Below are 16,609 nucleotides of genomic sequence, written 5' to 3' on the forward strand. Positions count from 1 at the left end.
GTAACTTACAATGATTTTTTATAATTGGAATTTTATATATTAATGTTAGCACCAAATAACATTTAAGTAGGGGCCTCGTCTGTATTACATTCTGCTTCGGATGATCGTTTCTTACCCTAATATTCAATGGCATCCCACACAGGATTGAGTTCCTGTCCCAATATGAGTGTTGGCAGGGCAGATTGTCCAAAGAGTTGTCAGTATGTTTGCTCGGCCGAGGTAAATGTCTTGCTTTATAATGCAGCAAATTTGACACACAGTAAATCAGTCTGCATGGTTTACACTTGGAACTGAGCTGCAGACCTTGCAAGAAAAAGAATATATTAATATATTAAGTATATGCTGACTATGTACTTCTTGATAGATCTGAGTGGCTACCTTTTTCTTATCGGGAGTTTGTGGGTTCAAGGGCTGTATCTGGTTTTGAGCTCACAGTGCAGTAATTGGGGAATGCTGCATTGTCAGAGGTGTCATCATTTGGATGAGGTGTAAATGAAGATCCCATCTTCCCATCTATCTGTTCAGATAAACTTCAAAGATCCCCTGGCACTCTTCGAAAAGAGACCCGTCTTCTGAGCTCTGTGACATGCCCACATTCAATGCGTTCAATATTGATTTTACTGCTGGACTGAACCTATTATTTGCTTTCCTGAAGATTCACCATCTGCTTTTTAACACATTGAGAAGAGTTCCCGATGTGCCCGAGTGGCTGATTGAGAGCTGTGGGGAGCTGTGTAGAACAGCACCTTCAGATGCGTCAGTCCTTTTCCTATGCCAGGGGACACTGGCAATGTTGGATTGGAGAAGTGGAAGAATGAAACAAAGCGGTGAACAGCTACTTTTGGAGATGTTGACTGTTCTGCTGTCACTTAACACGCGGTAAGCCAATGTTGTGTGCCAGTGGTGCTCTGTAGCTCTCAATCTATACATTACTTTCTTTATCTATTAAAAGCAATGCTTATGAACTTTAGCACTGTATTAAAATGATGAACAGATTTTATGTGAAAAAACACCAACAGAACCAGAATTAGTTCTAACAGTGCTGGCAAACTCTGCTCCACCTATAATTTTGCAATATTTTTGCAATTTATCATTGCCATTGTCAAAGCGAGGGTGTTAAAGTACATTTGCGTGGCTTGGCATTCATCACCTCCTGCCTTGATTATTCTAATGCCCTCCTCGACGGTCTCCCTAGCTCCACTATCCACTAAATCCAATCAATTCAAAATCCTGCCATCCATATACTGCCCCGCACCAAACTCCAAACCCCCATCGCCCCAGTCCTTGCCAGGCTCCACTGGCTCCCTCTTATAGAACGGATCGACTTCAAGATTCTAATACTTCCTCTTCGATGGAGAAGTACATTTGGGTACATGTGGAAGTTAAATCTTGTGTCTGCGGGTGACATCGCTGAGAGAGAGAGCATGTAAATGTGGAAAAGAAGGGGCCCAAGGATGGAACCTGGGGTATTTCAGTACCATCATGTTTAACTTCAAAGGAAAGCCTCTAAGCATTAGTCCTGTAGAGTGGATTCCTGTAGCATATTGGTTGGAGCACTTGCCTAGCAAGTGAGAGGTTGGATTCTCGGGCGCGAGCAAAACTTTAGGCAAGCTTCCTTATTTCTCAAGCCTCTGTTTACCTTGCAGTAAGTACGAACCTGGTTGTTAGTTGATTGGTGGATCGCTTTCCGGGGGTAATAATCCTTTTTTAAAAAAAATAATAATAATTTGATCACTTAATCCATGATTGTTTGTGGGACACTGCTGTCCACAATTGACTGCCATGTTTCTCCCACAAAATATAATCAATTTACTTTATAGTATATTCTGTGAAGCATTTTTGAGACATCTCAAAGAGGTGATAAGATGCTATATCAAATGCAAGCATTATTATTAATCAAGTGTGGACATTGAACTAAGTTGAATAGGTCTCTGAACTATGAAACGCAACACAGCAACTATGAACTTACCCAAAAGCTCTTATATCCTAACGTTAGAGTTGACTTCAGCACTCAGTTGACAGCAGTTTTTTTTAAGGGAGATAAACCTATTGAAAGATATACATATCGGAGTAGAAAGTTGTGGGAGGGAGTAAGGAGTGGAGATGTGTGTGGAGCAGTATATGGGTTGCGAGGCACTGTATTTTAACATTGGTTGTTCAGTCATTATATCTGCCAATTCTTTGTTGTTGTAGCTTGAAGGAATCCAGCATGGCAATGTCCATCTCCAGAATCCTCACTCTATGGACATGTGGCGCCTTGGAAGCACTCGATTCCCATTCCTGCTCCCAGCACCTGAAAAACTCCCTGAGCGGAAGCTCTGAAGCTGTTCAGAAGCTGCTGGAATACGTGTGGACACACTGGGAACATCCTCTGGATGGAGTGAGGCACCAGACAAAAGCCCTCTTTAAAAACGTTTTGAAGATTCACCAGAAAGCCGCCGGCTGTTGCGGAATGACGGATCCCTTCTTCGTGCGTATGACCAGGACATTGTTGGATCTGGAGTGGCACGTCAAAGGGAAATATGCTTCGCTCAGTTGCCTGGTGGAATATTTGGGTACCCAGCATATCCTGGACGTCGATGACTCCATTCCGAAGCAAGTCCTGGGGGTAATGCGTGAGCAGTCTCTGGCCAACTATGCAAGCGACCTCCTGGAAAAAATGTTTGTCAGTCACAAGAAACAACTATCCTCAACACAGCCGAGCGCTTGGATTGACCAATGGCACGAAACATGGGTGTCTCCGTTTCTCGCTGCACTGTGCGAGGAAGAGCCCGGCCACACGACGTACATAATCGATTACTATCTGCCCAAACTGCTCAAATGCAGTCCTGAGAGCCTGACTCACATGATCAAAGAGCTGCGGTCTTCAAGCCAAAGCAGAACCATAGGTAAATAGTATTAATAATCCTTGCATTTGATATAGCGTCTTATCACATCTTCGTGAAGTCTCAAAGCGATTCACAGGATATACTGTAAAGTGAATTGACTGTATATTTTGTGAGCGGTTTCTTTAAATAAATCCAGCATCCAAGAATGTACCACTCTTCCTGGTAACCCATTCCAACTGTTAATTGCCCTCTGTGTAAAGAAATACTTCCTTGTGTTTGTCCTGAACTTGCCGTTCGCATTCCTGAACCTCTGCTCTTTTACTATCCAGCCTTGGCATATTAGAACACATTCTTCCAATTGTCTTGGATACAGTTACATTTTGGCTTCTGCAAGCTTTCTAACTGACTTCCTTCCCACCTTTCTGTAGTATTCAACCAAAACAATTTAAAATATGTGTGTTTAAATATTTCCTCTTTCCTTTTATCCTCCATGTGACTCATAGTATTAAGGAAATTTCATGGTTTTAGGACAGTTTTTAGCACTATTTCCCCTCTTTTTGTCCACAACATTCACAGTCATTCCATTTTGCAATTCATCCTGAGAAGCGCTTTGAGACCTCCTCCTGACCTGAAGGGCGCTATAAAAAATGTAAGGATAATTATTATAATTTCCTCCCGCCCACACACCCCACTGAGATATTTACTGTCTGAAGTCACATGAAAGTCACTGTAGCAATCCTGCACTGCAAACCCTTGTGCCCATTTTGGAGTGCACATTGCTTTTTCGACAAATATAGTCATAATCCCTGCATTTAATATTACACCATAATTCCAAAATGTAACAAAGCGAGGATAGTGACTGTATACCTGTAGATAAACACAGCAGCCTTTTTGCATCCAGTAAAACCCCCCAAATAGTCATACAGCACTCCGAGATGCCATCTGGCCTGAAGGGCACTATATAAATGCAAGTTATTGTTATTGTAAAGTGAATGACCAATTCACCTGGAGGATTACTGGACTGCATGTCATGCTAAAGCTCCCATAATATCTTTTATGTACGTTAACATTGGTTTAATTTTTTAGCTGAAGGACAGCAGCTCTGACGATGTATTGCTCTCACTGCACTGAACTGGAGTCTTGAGGTAGGGCTGAAATGGGTTATCAGCAAGAGTGGTTCAGGCTTGGAGGCTTGACTTAATTGAAGAAACAGTGCGATAGTGCGATGAGAGGACATTAGGATTGGTTAATGTGATGAGCTTGAACACCCCAACCTTCTGAAGCAGAGATGAGAATAAGGTTACTATATAAGAACCGTTTTGTGTACCTCCTCCTGATCAGTGGAATGGTGCAGTGAAAAGTCTTCATTAGCTTTTAAATCTTCCTCAATGTGATCTTTGGTATCGTTATCGTCACACCCAGACTGGAGCCATGTGAGTTTGAAATTGTGTTGTACAGAGGGAGAGAGAGAGTAACTACCCAATCTTCGATGTATCTGTTTCAGATCCGTTCAGTAGTAGGGGAGCGCTTGGAGCCCTGATGACCTGCCTGAGAGCGGCACGGGCACGAGGGCTGTGGAACGGAGATGAGAAATGGGACCAACTGGTGCCCGTGAACCTTGTAAAGCAGGCTCTGGTTCACAAACATGAACAGGTGCGTTTCACTTCACCATTTGAGATGTTTTACTGTTGGCCTGAAATTCTGGAAAGTTTTGATTAATTGCAGATATAGGTTCAGGCTCTGGTGGAGATTTACTATGAAAAGCGCCAGAGAGTACGGTTAGAATGAGTTTTGAAAGTCACTTGCATTTGATCTAGTGTTCTTCACGTAGGGAAGAGGTGTCAAAGCATTTCGCAGGATTTATGGTAAAGTGTAGTAACTGTTTTTATGTAAGTAAATTCGGCTGCCAATTAGCATAGCAATGTCCCACAAATGGCCATGAAGTGAAGATTAATCAGAAGTGAAGTGAATTCTCTCCAATGTAGTACAATTTACACTTCTATAGTGCCTTTCACATTGGGAAGACGTCTCAAAGTTTTCAAAGCGCTAGTTGCACCAGCTCGGTCTGTATCTACTAACATCCTGAAACATCAGATGAAAAGTCATTTCATTTGAATTGGAGGTAAATTTGAATGAGAAGCAAATATAAACTAGGATTATGGGAGGGAATCTTCCATTTCTTTGACAAATTGGCTAGGGAGTCTTTGAACATCTACGTGAATCACGAGGCTGACAGAACCTAAACAAATGACAGTCAAAGAAAGGATGAACGAGAAGTAAATAACAAAACTAAAGAGAACAGATTGGAAAACTCTCAACCTTTCTCACTGCAGGTGCGTGTCGATGCCTTGGGCTTGATCTGCGAGACTCACCGAAGTACCCAAACTCTGTCCTCGCAGGAGATGGCTTTAATAAAATTCTTCCTCCCGTATAATCTGAACAGCCAGTCCCCTGGGACGAGGCAGCAGATTGTGTGGCTAATGAAGAAGGTAAGGTGAAGATTCTGTTTTACTACTCAGCTGTTAGCTTCCGCCTTGTGGCCTGCTTATAGCCATTACAGTCATCAAATGCAAGGATTATTAACATAGTAGAATTGTGTTACATATAATAATTTTAATAATTTTTTCATTTGGTGAAGTGCCTTTTAACATAAGGGAAGACATCTCAAAGTGCTTTGTAGGATATACTGTAAAATGGAGTGTCCATGTGTTAATTGTGTTCAAAATTTTCACACGCTTTCATGAGTTCAGGAAATCATACCAACTGATCTGTTATAGCACAGAAATTGTTTTTTGCCATTCACTTGATTGAAATATAGCTGCGGATTTTTTATGGCATTTTCTTAGTTATTCTGTAGACTGCGGGACAGTTCTCAAGTGCTTCATAAACAAACGCAGAACAAAGTTGGACAGAAGAGGGCTCCACGTGAAAACACCTCCACTGATCACGATCCAGTTGTTCAACTTCAGCAGTACAAGGTACAAAACTGTTGAGTTAGTGGTTGGCACATTTATTTTTAACACGTGATCACTGTGTGTGTGTGTTGGATGGGGGGGTGGGTGAGGGGAGGTGGTCAGGTATAGTACGTGGAGGAGGGGTTGTGGGGACTGTGTGTGTGTTTCGGTGTGGGGTTTACTGGTCGTTGCTGGGTGTGTTGGGTGGCAAAGGGCACCTAAGAAAAACATTCTGCCTCATGAGTTTGTGCTAGTGTTTTACTCCATATGAACAAACATAATCCCACCTGGCTTTGATATGACACAGTTCGCTATCCCTACTGAAAGTCGGGAGGAGGGGCAACCATTCTGTATCTTACTATCTTTGAATTTTGCAGCACAGAAGGAGGTCATTTAGCCCATTGTGCCTTTCCAAGAGCTTTCTGTTTAGTCTTGCTCCCCTTCAAGGAAAGCATTGATATTTTCAGCACAGAAGCAAGCCATTTTATATAGAGCCATGAAACAAAAACAGAGAGAGCTGGGAAAACTCAGCAGGTCAGGCAGCATCTATGGAGAAAGGAAAGTGAGTCAACGTTTCGGGTCCACGACAGTTCTGATGAAGGGTCGTGGACCCGAAACGTTGACTTACTTTCCTTTCTCCATAGTTGCTGCCTGATCTGCTGAGTTTTCCCAGCTCTCTCTGTTTTTGTTTCAGATTCCAGCATCTGCAGTATTTTGTGTTTTGTTTATATAGAGCCATGTTGTTTCGTCTTCCAGCATTTTATGTTCTGGACGTGTGACCTGCTCTTCCAGGCTCTCTTTCCTGGCACCTCGTACCCCAGCAAATTCACTGTCCTGAGTCTGTTGGGAATAATTGCTGAAGTTATTGAGTGCTCAGAAGGTAAGTTGGAGTTTGACAGGAATGCAATGCAGCAGCATGTTAAGCCTGGTGGAGAGTATATGAAGCAAGGCAGGCAAATTTATTTTTATATAAAACGTTCAAAGTAATTGCTTTTAAATTATGTGGACACAGTGGAGTCAATTTAAATTTAATATTAAAAAATCCATGACATTTTTCTTAGGATTTGTTTTCTACTGTATGAAACTATTTCCTGGCACATAATTACTAATGAAAAATACCAAATCCTAGTTTAGCTTTTGTTCCTCTCTCCAGGCTGTAATTTAGGTTTGGGCTATTTCGGGTCCAGTTTCCTGGCGTCTTCCTCTTTCACAGCAGCCCCACATTCAGTCTTCAATGTAATCGCTCCAGTTTCATGGGATTAAAATAGCTTTTTCTTAGCAAATAATGAAAATATCAGAAACGTCTAGTGCTAGATTCAATACGTCATACATTCAACAGGTCAGCTTAGCTCAATTGGTAGCACTCTCACCTTTGAGTTAGGAGGATTCAACCTCGTGTGGGAGAGTTTAAACTCTAGGTTGATTTTTAAAAGAAGTAGAAAGTTAACTCCCAGGATGATAGTCACTTGTGGTCTGAATCTGCCTGCGTGTGTGTTCTGAATCGAGCTGTATTTCCCCCCCCTCCCTCTCTCCAGGTCAAACATACAGAGTACTAGAGATGACCGATGTTCTACAGCCAACCTACACAGATGCTTTGCTGGCATGTCTGACCAGCACTTTCGAAGAGTTAAAGATGTTAGCTTATGACCTTTTAAAGAGGTTTCCAGCTTCAGTGCTAGGATTAAAGGTAATAAGCCTCAGATGTTGGAGGCGAGTCAGTCCTCGGTGGAATTTTAGTATTCGAGATTTATTTTTTAAAGAGAAAAACCAGGCCTGATCTTTCCACATTTGTCCCGTTCGAAAAACGAAATTAACCCAAGTTGTTCTTGTTGAATCAGGTGTGATTTCAACACTCATTTAAAAAGGCCGAACAGAATATCCTGCACAGCTCATCTGGTTGAACACTAGATTTGGGTCCACCTGATCAGCCAACATTTAACTCTTTCAAGGTTGATAAAATGAATATTGTACCTTTGTGTCTAAGATAGTTTGGGGTGGGGGAAGAAAAGAAATGATATAATATATATCTATGTATAAAATAATCATAATAATCCTTGCATTTCATATAGCGCCTTATCACGTCTTCAAGGCGTCTCAAAGCGCTTCACAGGATATACTGCAAAGTGAATTGACCGGGTTTTGTGGGCAAAATGTCCCACAAATAGTCATGGATTGAGTGATAAAATTATTTTTTTAAAAGGGTATTTTACTCCCGGAAAAGCGATCTACCAATCGACTAATAACCGGGTTCCTTACTGTTAGGTAAACAAAGACATGTGGAGTAAGGAAACCAATGTTTCGCCCTGCCCGGGAATTAAACCCAGGTCTTTTCACTTGTGAAGCGAATGCTCTAACCGATAGGCTACAGGACTCCATGATATGAAGCTGTCAGCAATACAGAACTCCAACCAATTTGACTTCAGATGTAAATGCAACAACTAGTCTAGAATTTCGCCCACAAAATATACAGTCAATTCACTTTACAGTATATTATGTGAAGCGCTTTGAAACATCTCAACAACATGATAAGGCACTATATGAAATGCAAGGATTATTATAACTGAAAATGACTAATTTAATGGGTCTCAAACATTCTGTTTTTTTGTGGGGTGGGGAGCCGTTATGATAACTGTTTCTATTATTTAAACATTTCCTCCCCACCCGACATTACTCTCTTTCCTCCCCATGTTATTTTAGGACACTGAGAAATTGCAAACTCTCTTGCAAGCAGCTCTGGATTTGATGATCAGCACCAAACCTTATGACTGTATCACTGCTTCCTATCTCCTGGCTTTATTGACACGACAAGAAGGGTTACAGGCAGCACTGCATGCTTGCATTGGTAACCAGCAAAACACTGACTGCACATATGGTTCGAGCAGCAAACTTGTTGGAAAAAGATCTACCGATCAGGAGTTACTAGAAGCCAATATTTTAGCAGGTCAGTGTCAGTGTCACACAATTCAAAACTCCTTTCTAAGGCAGGTCTGTTCCATTTGCTTCCAATGTCCAAGTTCTACTAAATTGGTGTAGACATCTCCTGAATGCATTGTGTATAACGGGAGGATCGGAAAAGGCTTGGATAGCAGCATGATTTCAAATGGGAAGGCTCAGTAGGTTTGGATAGGTAGAAAACAATGTAAAGACCAGCTGAGACTATTGTGAGTCTAGGAATCTAAAGCCCATCAATTCCTCATGCTGCAGAGTTACATTGTACAGTTTCTATTCCTTAACTGCTGAAATGTGTGATCAGCTCATAATTGCATAGCTGGTTAAACTCTCTGGGGTCTCCAAGCATTGGTTCTTGCTAACCGACAGCTAAATTCTCTGAGATCAGATGCACAGAAATCATATGTGCAACTCTATAGGAGGGTTCTTGGAATTATTTTGAAAATTTTACTTGTAGTTGTTCAACTCACTAGATGAAGTGGGTTCTTGCAGATAGAGTGTAAAGTCTGTGGTGGCTGTTGGAAAGAGTGGGCTTGATGTTCTTGGTGTTCTCCTGCTTTAGCTGAAGTCTAGATACACATCCAACCAATGTTTCCTTTGGTGTAAGAAAGATCTATAAAGAGAATGATAGTAAACAGAAGCCAGCAGTACAGTTTAACTAAATGATTATGGATAATATCTGAGGTTAATTTCTAAACCCCATCATTGTGAATCATTTAATAAAGAAAGTCTTGTTCTTGTTCCAAAGTGTATTACTGTACAATTGTTATTAGCTAATTAAGATTACAGCAAAATTGTGGGCAGCCATCAACCCAGGGCGAAACCTTGGGCAAGTTTCCTTACTCCACACGCCTAATAATAATCCCTCCAAAAAAAAGCAATAATAAATTGGTCATTTTCAATCCACGACTGTTTGTGGGACACTGCTGTGCGCAATTGACTGCCACGTTCGCCCACAAATATACAGTCAATTCACTTTACAGTATATTCTGTGAAGCGCTTTAGGATGTCTAGAAGACATGAAAAGCGCTATATCAAATGCAAGGATTATTATTATTAACTTCTGTCTTGTAAGTTGCTGATAACACCGACTTTGTGTATAGAGAACCTTTGGTTGCATTGTAATACTTTGTAGATGAGTGGGTTTGCTGCATATTTAATGCTCTTAAAATCCAATGCCAATTTTTTATGAAATCAGAACTCTGGTGTAAAACGTAATCCTTTGGAGGACTGGGTCAATTGCCTGCAGATGTTTAGGCTCCTATCGCCTACTCCCAGTGTTGTACAGGCAGATATAAGGACTGGGACATGGTTTGGATGCTGCACAGAAAATGGCTCAACTCTTAAAGCGACCATTACTAACTGTCTCTCAGGTTTAACCTCAATTAATTTGTATTTGATCTTTTCACCTATTTTAGTCATCAAAGTGCTGCTGAACATCCTGTCCACTGAGATTGAACAGGCTGAAAGATCCCTGGTGCAGGCAGCGGCTTCCAATCCCTTATATGGAAGAGTTCATTGCATCATTGGAGCTCTGCAGCAGTTGTCTCTGAAGTAAGTGAGTTGGTCTTAATACGGAAATGACTCCTCGTGAGCAATCTCAAATCCAGACTCTGTGAGTGAGAGGCATTTCCAACCGCTGTCCATTCTCTTTTCTTGTCCATCACAACCCATGTGTGTCTATCTCTATGTCTTTCCAATATATGAAATCTACAAATTCCAAATGTGCTAAAATGTTTAGGACAAACAACATTGTTGCTTAGATTTAAGATGTTCATGCCACGTGAAAGTGCATGTTGCTGTTTTGTGTCATTAACTAAACCTGACTCCCTTTACACAGGTCTTTCTTTTGACCATACTTTTTATAATTTTTTTTTAATCTTTTCTGAAATGTGGTTCTTCCTAACATTGAATGGTAATGAAGTGGGAACTGCACTTTAACATAAGATGATCGAGTAGGTATACGAACCACATTGAGCACTGAACCCGTGCAGACCAGAAGGTTGCAGGTTCCTACTGCAGTCTGTGTTGAGTTTGCTGATCTCAATTAAGACAGTAATTCACAGGCAGGGAAAAACGTTACGCATGTTTCCTTACTCCACCCCTCTGTTTACCTAGCAGTAAGTAGGAACTCACTTATTAGTCGATTAGTGGATCACGTTTCCAGGGGTAATAATCTCTTAAATAATATATATGTAATATTAAAAAATTGGTCACGCAATCCACAACTGTTTGTGGGACACTGCTGTGCGCATTTGGCTGCCGTGTATTGATCACAGAATATACAGTCAATTCACTTCACAGTATATTCTGTGAAGCACTTTGAGAAGTCTCAACAACGTGATAAGGCACTATATCTAATGCAAGGATTATTATTTAATTGGGGCATCACAATTGTTTTTCCTAAATTAGGGGGTGGGCGAGGGAAACTGTCTTGGTTGCAGTTTCTAGTCACTAAGCAGAGATCCCTTGTTTAAAATGTGTAGAGCTAGGGTTTCTGATTTCACTGATGCCTTACAGTGGAATAATCTACCAGCATTCTTTTGTCAGTAAGTTCATAAGTGAGTAATGATCATGTGGATGAGCTGGAGGATGGTGCCCAAAACCTGTGGAATTGTTGCCCAGCTGAAGGGAGAGAAACAGCGGTCAGAAGCCTCTAGGACAAGAGTGGAGAGGGAACGAGAAAATTGAAGGGAAAAATAAATAAGCTCACAATAGAAACAAAACAGTTTTCTAGATAAATTTACTAGGTCTGAATTACTGGTCTCTTGAATGGCAGTGATGGCTTGATATCTGTTTTGCAGGTCACTAATAAAAGTATCGGAATGGCGAGAGACTGTGACAGAACTGATAAAAGTGGCTTTTCGTTTGTCTGCAGTCGTGTCCCCAGTTGTCCAAAGCTCGTCTCCAGAAGGACTAATTCCAATGGATACAGACTCTGGTAAGACACTGCAACCAAATTGTAAATGCTGCTTGGAGTGCTGACTGTGGTCTTTGGAGCTCAAGGACTCTCCCACCCAGCTCCCCTTAAAGAGGTGAGCTGTGGATGGATTTCGGGGGTGGGGGATGCTGAGGCCTCTCTAATCCTAACCATAGCCTATGCCAATGTCTAGTAATATTCCATCCATCTGATGTTGCCCATGTTCATTTTGCGCCCCCCCCGAAATATAGTCAATTCACTTTACAGCATGTTCTGTGAAGCGCTTTTGAAACATCTCGAAGACGTGATAAGACGCTATATCAAATGCAAGGATTATTATCGTTATATTTATTATGTCAAATTAATGTTTCTCTTTCCCCTTTTAACAGAGTCTGCGGCAAATCTACATGTGATTCTTAATGAAATAAAACCCCGGGACAACAATGACTATTTTGCACAAGCGAAGCTTCTGAAAAATGAGCGGGATGAAGAGTCGGGTGAAATCCCACCTGAAGACTGCAAACCCGCTGAGCATCTGAGCGTGACCATGACCGGTAACTGAGAAAAAAACTTTTTTTAATTCATGAAAGAAATATTCCCAAATGACTTCCCAGTTCAGACAGTTCATGTGTCAACCTGGCTCAGTTAGCAGCATTCTCGTCTCTGTGTCAGAAAGTTGTGGGTTCCAGCCTGTCAATGAGAATTTAAACTGATATAGTCTAAGCTGATACTCCAATGCAATACTGGGGGGGTGTTGCATTGTTGGAGGTGCCGCCCTTCACGTGAGATGTTAAACCGAGCTCCCGTCTGCCTGTTCAGGTGGATGATAAAGATCCTGTTCGAAAAGAGAAGGGAATTTTATGTCTAACGCTGCCTCTTAGTGGTCCAAGATATACACATATATCATACATTCTTAACTCTTTGAACTCCGTAGCTAACCTTAGAGGGAAATTCCTTTTTAATTCTGTATTTTCCTTCTGGCTTTCTCCCATTTCCAATCCTCTCTCTAAGGCAGTGATCCATTCTCTCTGGAATTACAATGCAATGGCCCCACAAGATGTTTATTTTCAGTTTCCTTCACAGTTCTTCCCCTTCCTTACCTCTGCGATCTTTGTGCTACCCTACTCTCCCAGCCCCTCCCTCCACTTCAACACTGACCTGCTTTAAGCGCTCCGAGACGCCGTCTTAAGTGAAGGCTGCTATATAAATGCAAGTTGTTGTTGTTGCTTTATGTATCTACCCATTGGCAGATGAGCTTTCAGCCATTTTGCCTCCACCCTCTGTAAGGTCTAAAATCTCTCTGCCTTGTAAAATCTCTCACCCCTGCCCCCACTCTCAAAACTAGTCGTCAAACCTGTCTCTTTGCCTGCCCATTCTGCCAGCATCGCCTACCTGCCTATCTCCTCCTGGGTTCACCACTCCGACTTTGTGAAGGGCTGTCAGATATTCTTTGGGAATTGAGAATCCTTTGCTTTAGATTCCTTTTCATCTCAATCTAATCTCCCCATTCTTAAGAGTGCCTTCTTTTGGCTTCCCCCACCTTTGGGTTTTGTTGTAGTTGCGCCAAGATCTGCTTTGAAGGAAGCGCAAGGTAATAGTGAAAAGTGTTGTTGGTGGTGGACTCCTTATTCAGTTATGGTGCGCCATCTAGTTGCACACTTTTGAACTACAGCTCCCCCAATTTACCCAGACTGGCCTGAATGTCCAGCAGTCCACAATTTCACTCAATGACTGAAGGAGCTCAGTGCACACTCAGCTGCATTGGGAATGTTCTGCTTTTTACGTAAATTGCACCGTGTTCCTTGATTAGATGTTTGATCTTTGATTGGGGTCAACAAGTATAGGATTTTTCTTATTGTTTTTCAAAAGCTTTGTTTAGGAATTGAATTATTACAAAATTTGCATTTATAATAATATAATAATAATAATCCTTGCATTTGATATAGCGCTTTTCACGTCGGGAGGACGTCCCAAAGCGCTTCACAGAACACACTGTAAAGTGAATTGACTGTATATTTGTGGGCGAACGCGGCAGCCAATTGCGCACAGCAATGTCCCACAAACAGTCGTAGATTGAAAATGACCAATTTATTATTGTTTTTGGTTTTGGAGGGATTATTATTAGGCGTGTGGAGTAAGGAAACTTGCCCAAGGTTTCGCCCTCTGCCTGGAATTGAACCCAGGTCTCTCGCTTGCAAAGCGAGTGCTCTAACCACTGAGCTACAGGACTCCTAATTGAGCTCTACAATCCTAACTGTGAGCCAGCGAGTGGTGTTGTCGTACGTTTAAATTGTGGCTCCAGGTTTTCTCATTAAGAATTTTTATGTGTGAACCATCTATGAAATTCACTCATTCAAGAAAAAAAACCTAACTCAACAGTCTGCCAGTGTCAGCCACGTTTAGTTGATACCACTCCCTCCACTGAGTAAGAAGGTTGCAAGTTCAAGCTCCATGTTGGGACTTGGAACTCTTATAGTCTGAGCTGAAACTCCCAATATATTGCTGATGGTGTGCTGCACTGTTGGAGGTGCCATGTTTCGGATGAGATATTAAACCAAGTCTGCCTGTTCAGGTGGATGTTAAAGATCCCACGGCACTATTCAAAAAGAGAAGGGAGTTTCTTCCAAGGTACTGGACAACTATCCCCCAAATAAAATTCAGCATTCACTTCATGGCTATTTGTGGTACGAAACTATGTACAAAATGTGGCTGCTGTGTTTGTGCACAAAAGAAACAATCAATGGATCTCACAGTAAAACCCAGTGAAGTGCTGTGAGATGCCTCCTTGATGTGAAAGGCTCTATACCCGATGTAAGGCGTATTATTAAATCTTGTGAAGCATTTTGCAATGTCCTCCCAACATGAAAAGTCCTACATCAAATGCAAGGATTATAATCTATTTACTAAAGTTTAAAAAAAAATTAGCCAGTGTGATCTGTGATATTGGGATATTTCAGGGCTTTTAGTTTTCTGATCTCTGTAATTTCACCAAATCTCTCATTTCTTTACAAAATCAACCTGCTCCTTCCTAATCACAATCCAGAACCCTGCTTGTCGTGTCCAATGTAATGTTGGACACGACTGTGAAGAGTAAAAGTTGAGTACCAACCCCCAAAAAAGCTTTTAATTATCATCGGAAACTTGTGCAATAAACTCGCAAAACTTGTCAGTACTGCCAACCAACCTGTGTGCAGACAATCATGAAATGAATGACCATCGTTGTGGTAAGTGTCACCCTTCATATTGTGATCTCTTTATTTATTGAACGCAGATCAGACCGGCCAAGCTTTCCAGGTCACTGCCCAAATGGTTCTGGTGTGTTGCTGGAGAAGTATGAAAGAAATCTCTTTGCTCCTGGGATTGTTGTGTCAGAACTTGCCGCTCCAGTCATCGTCTGACTCCGAGGATGGACTACTGACAGTTCCCCAGGTACTTTTCATTATCTGTTTTTGAGCAGTTCCTTGTAACGATATTCAGTACTTTTTTGTCCTGTGCATTGAGTGACAAACTGTCTCTTTGTGCTTCATCGGTCGGACTGTTCTGATGCTTTTCTTGGAGGCTGGTGTGGACTGGTTGGTGGCTGTGCGTGTGGAAAGGTGGCTGGCGACTATGGAGGGGATGGCTGGAGACAGGGGGTTGAGGGGGAACAATGAACGGAGGCTGGGAGTGGACAGGCTTTAGGTGCGGCATAGTCTTGCACTCGATGGTACCTTTGTCCATTTAGTCACTCAAAAAATAAATGAGACGGGTAAAACCCTGTGATAAATGGTGGAGCGGAACCATAGAGCACTTTTTTTTCGCAAAGATTTTTTTTCAACACGTGATGAAACTGGCTCTCTGGCTGCTCTTTCATCAGCTGTTTGTACCCTGTTGTTAATGTCCTTGCCACACCACTTAAACTTTCATCATTCCTGGCCTAACTCCGTTTCCACAGAGGCCCCAACAGAGCTGCAGTTTTTCTTGTTGTTTAAATGTTGGAGGCATTTTAGGTGAAGGGTCCGGAAGATGTAGAGGGAGTTATGGAGGGTGTTAATTTAACTGAGTGGAGAGAAAGCAGTCCCTTACTAACCCAAACTTTTTCCTGATGTTTTTCTCTTAGTTTAGAATGCAATTGGAACCTCTGGATTGAATTTTAGAGTCACAAGATCTTGCCTGCCATCTACTATTTCCTGTGTATTTCTGCTGCCTGTAAATTGTTTAACAATACCGGATGCAAGGATTGCTTTGCTATTCCAATAGAATGTCTTCTGTGTGTGGAATTATCCAGGATTGAGTTACATTTTATTATTTAATTGTGTTTGTTTAAACTGTCGTACCAGTGGTAACATGAAGCTTCAAAGTACTTGCAGATGTGCAGTTATATTTGCATTTGATATAGAGCCTTATCATGTCATCGAGACATCTCAAAGTGCTTCACAGGGCTTACTGTAGAGTGCAATGGTTGTATATTCTGTAGGCGAATAAACAGCCAATTTGCGCACAGCATCTTCCCACAAACAGCCATGAAGTGAATGACTGATTTTTATCTAGGAGATTATTGGCCAGGACTCTAGGAGAAACTCCCTTCTCTTTTCAAATTGTGCCAAGGAATCTTTCCCGTCCACCCAGAAGGACAGACGGGACTTTTGTTTAACTTTTGTTTTAAGGACAGCACTTAGATTACAATGGTCCTTTCTGGTCCACTCCAATATTCCCCTCTGTTTCCCGTTTAATACTAAGATTGGGGATTGAACTAAACTGGGAGCACACTCACCTGGCTTAAGTCAGGCCGGGCTGTAGGCATCTGTTTGGCTCATCAGTGAGACTTAGAGGAGTGGATTGTTGGCGTGACAGTAGCTGGACAAGTGCCATTAAATGCTCCGGTGCAGCAGGATTCCATTTGTTATACAGTTGGCCTGACATCACCTCTGATGTGGAAGTCGAGTCAGGCTGCAAAGTTGTAAATGTTTCTCTTTTAA

General features: G+C 41.7%; 1 protein-coding gene and 1 long non-coding RNA gene across 2 annotated transcripts in view; one reads left to right on the top strand and one right to left on the bottom strand.

Moving 5' to 3' along the window:
- The window catches only part of LOC103177989 (THADA armadillo repeat containing), a 170,872-nt gene that overhangs the window by 15,642 nt on the left and 138,621 nt on the right, over positions 1-16,609 (top strand). Inside the window, exons 9-20 of the mRNA XM_007892437.2 lie at positions 656-879; positions 2,194-2,888; positions 4,333-4,481; positions 5,162-5,317; positions 5,675-5,806; positions 6,539-6,662; positions 7,318-7,469; positions 8,480-8,723; positions 10,150-10,285; positions 11,536-11,672; positions 12,041-12,205; positions 14,923-15,080. Of these exons, the coding sequence (XP_007890628.2) occupies positions 656-879; positions 2,194-2,888; positions 4,333-4,481; positions 5,162-5,317; positions 5,675-5,806; positions 6,539-6,662; positions 7,318-7,469; positions 8,480-8,723; positions 10,150-10,285; positions 11,536-11,672; positions 12,041-12,205; positions 14,923-15,080 (2,472 nt within the window). The remainder of the gene's footprint in view (positions 1-655; positions 880-2,193; positions 2,889-4,332; positions 4,482-5,161; positions 5,318-5,674; positions 5,807-6,538; positions 6,663-7,317; positions 7,470-8,479; positions 8,724-10,149; positions 10,286-11,535; positions 11,673-12,040; positions 12,206-14,922; positions 15,081-16,609) is intronic.
- LOC103177988 lies at positions 12,461-13,240 on the bottom strand. The gene is made up of 3 exons (XR_487787.1): positions 13,192-13,240; positions 12,591-12,679; positions 12,461-12,486 (listed from the first exon to the last, which is right to left on the bottom strand). It is a non-coding gene; the product is annotated as an uncharacterized LOC103177988 (long non-coding RNA).

Source organism: Callorhinchus milii, unplaced genomic scaffold, assembly GCF_018977255.1.
Source record: "Callorhinchus milii isolate IMCB2004 unplaced genomic scaffold, IMCB_Cmil_1.0 Scaffold3, whole genome shotgun sequence".
Lineage (NCBI taxonomy): Eukaryota > Metazoa > Chordata > Chondrichthyes > Chimaeriformes > Callorhinchidae > Callorhinchus > Callorhinchus milii.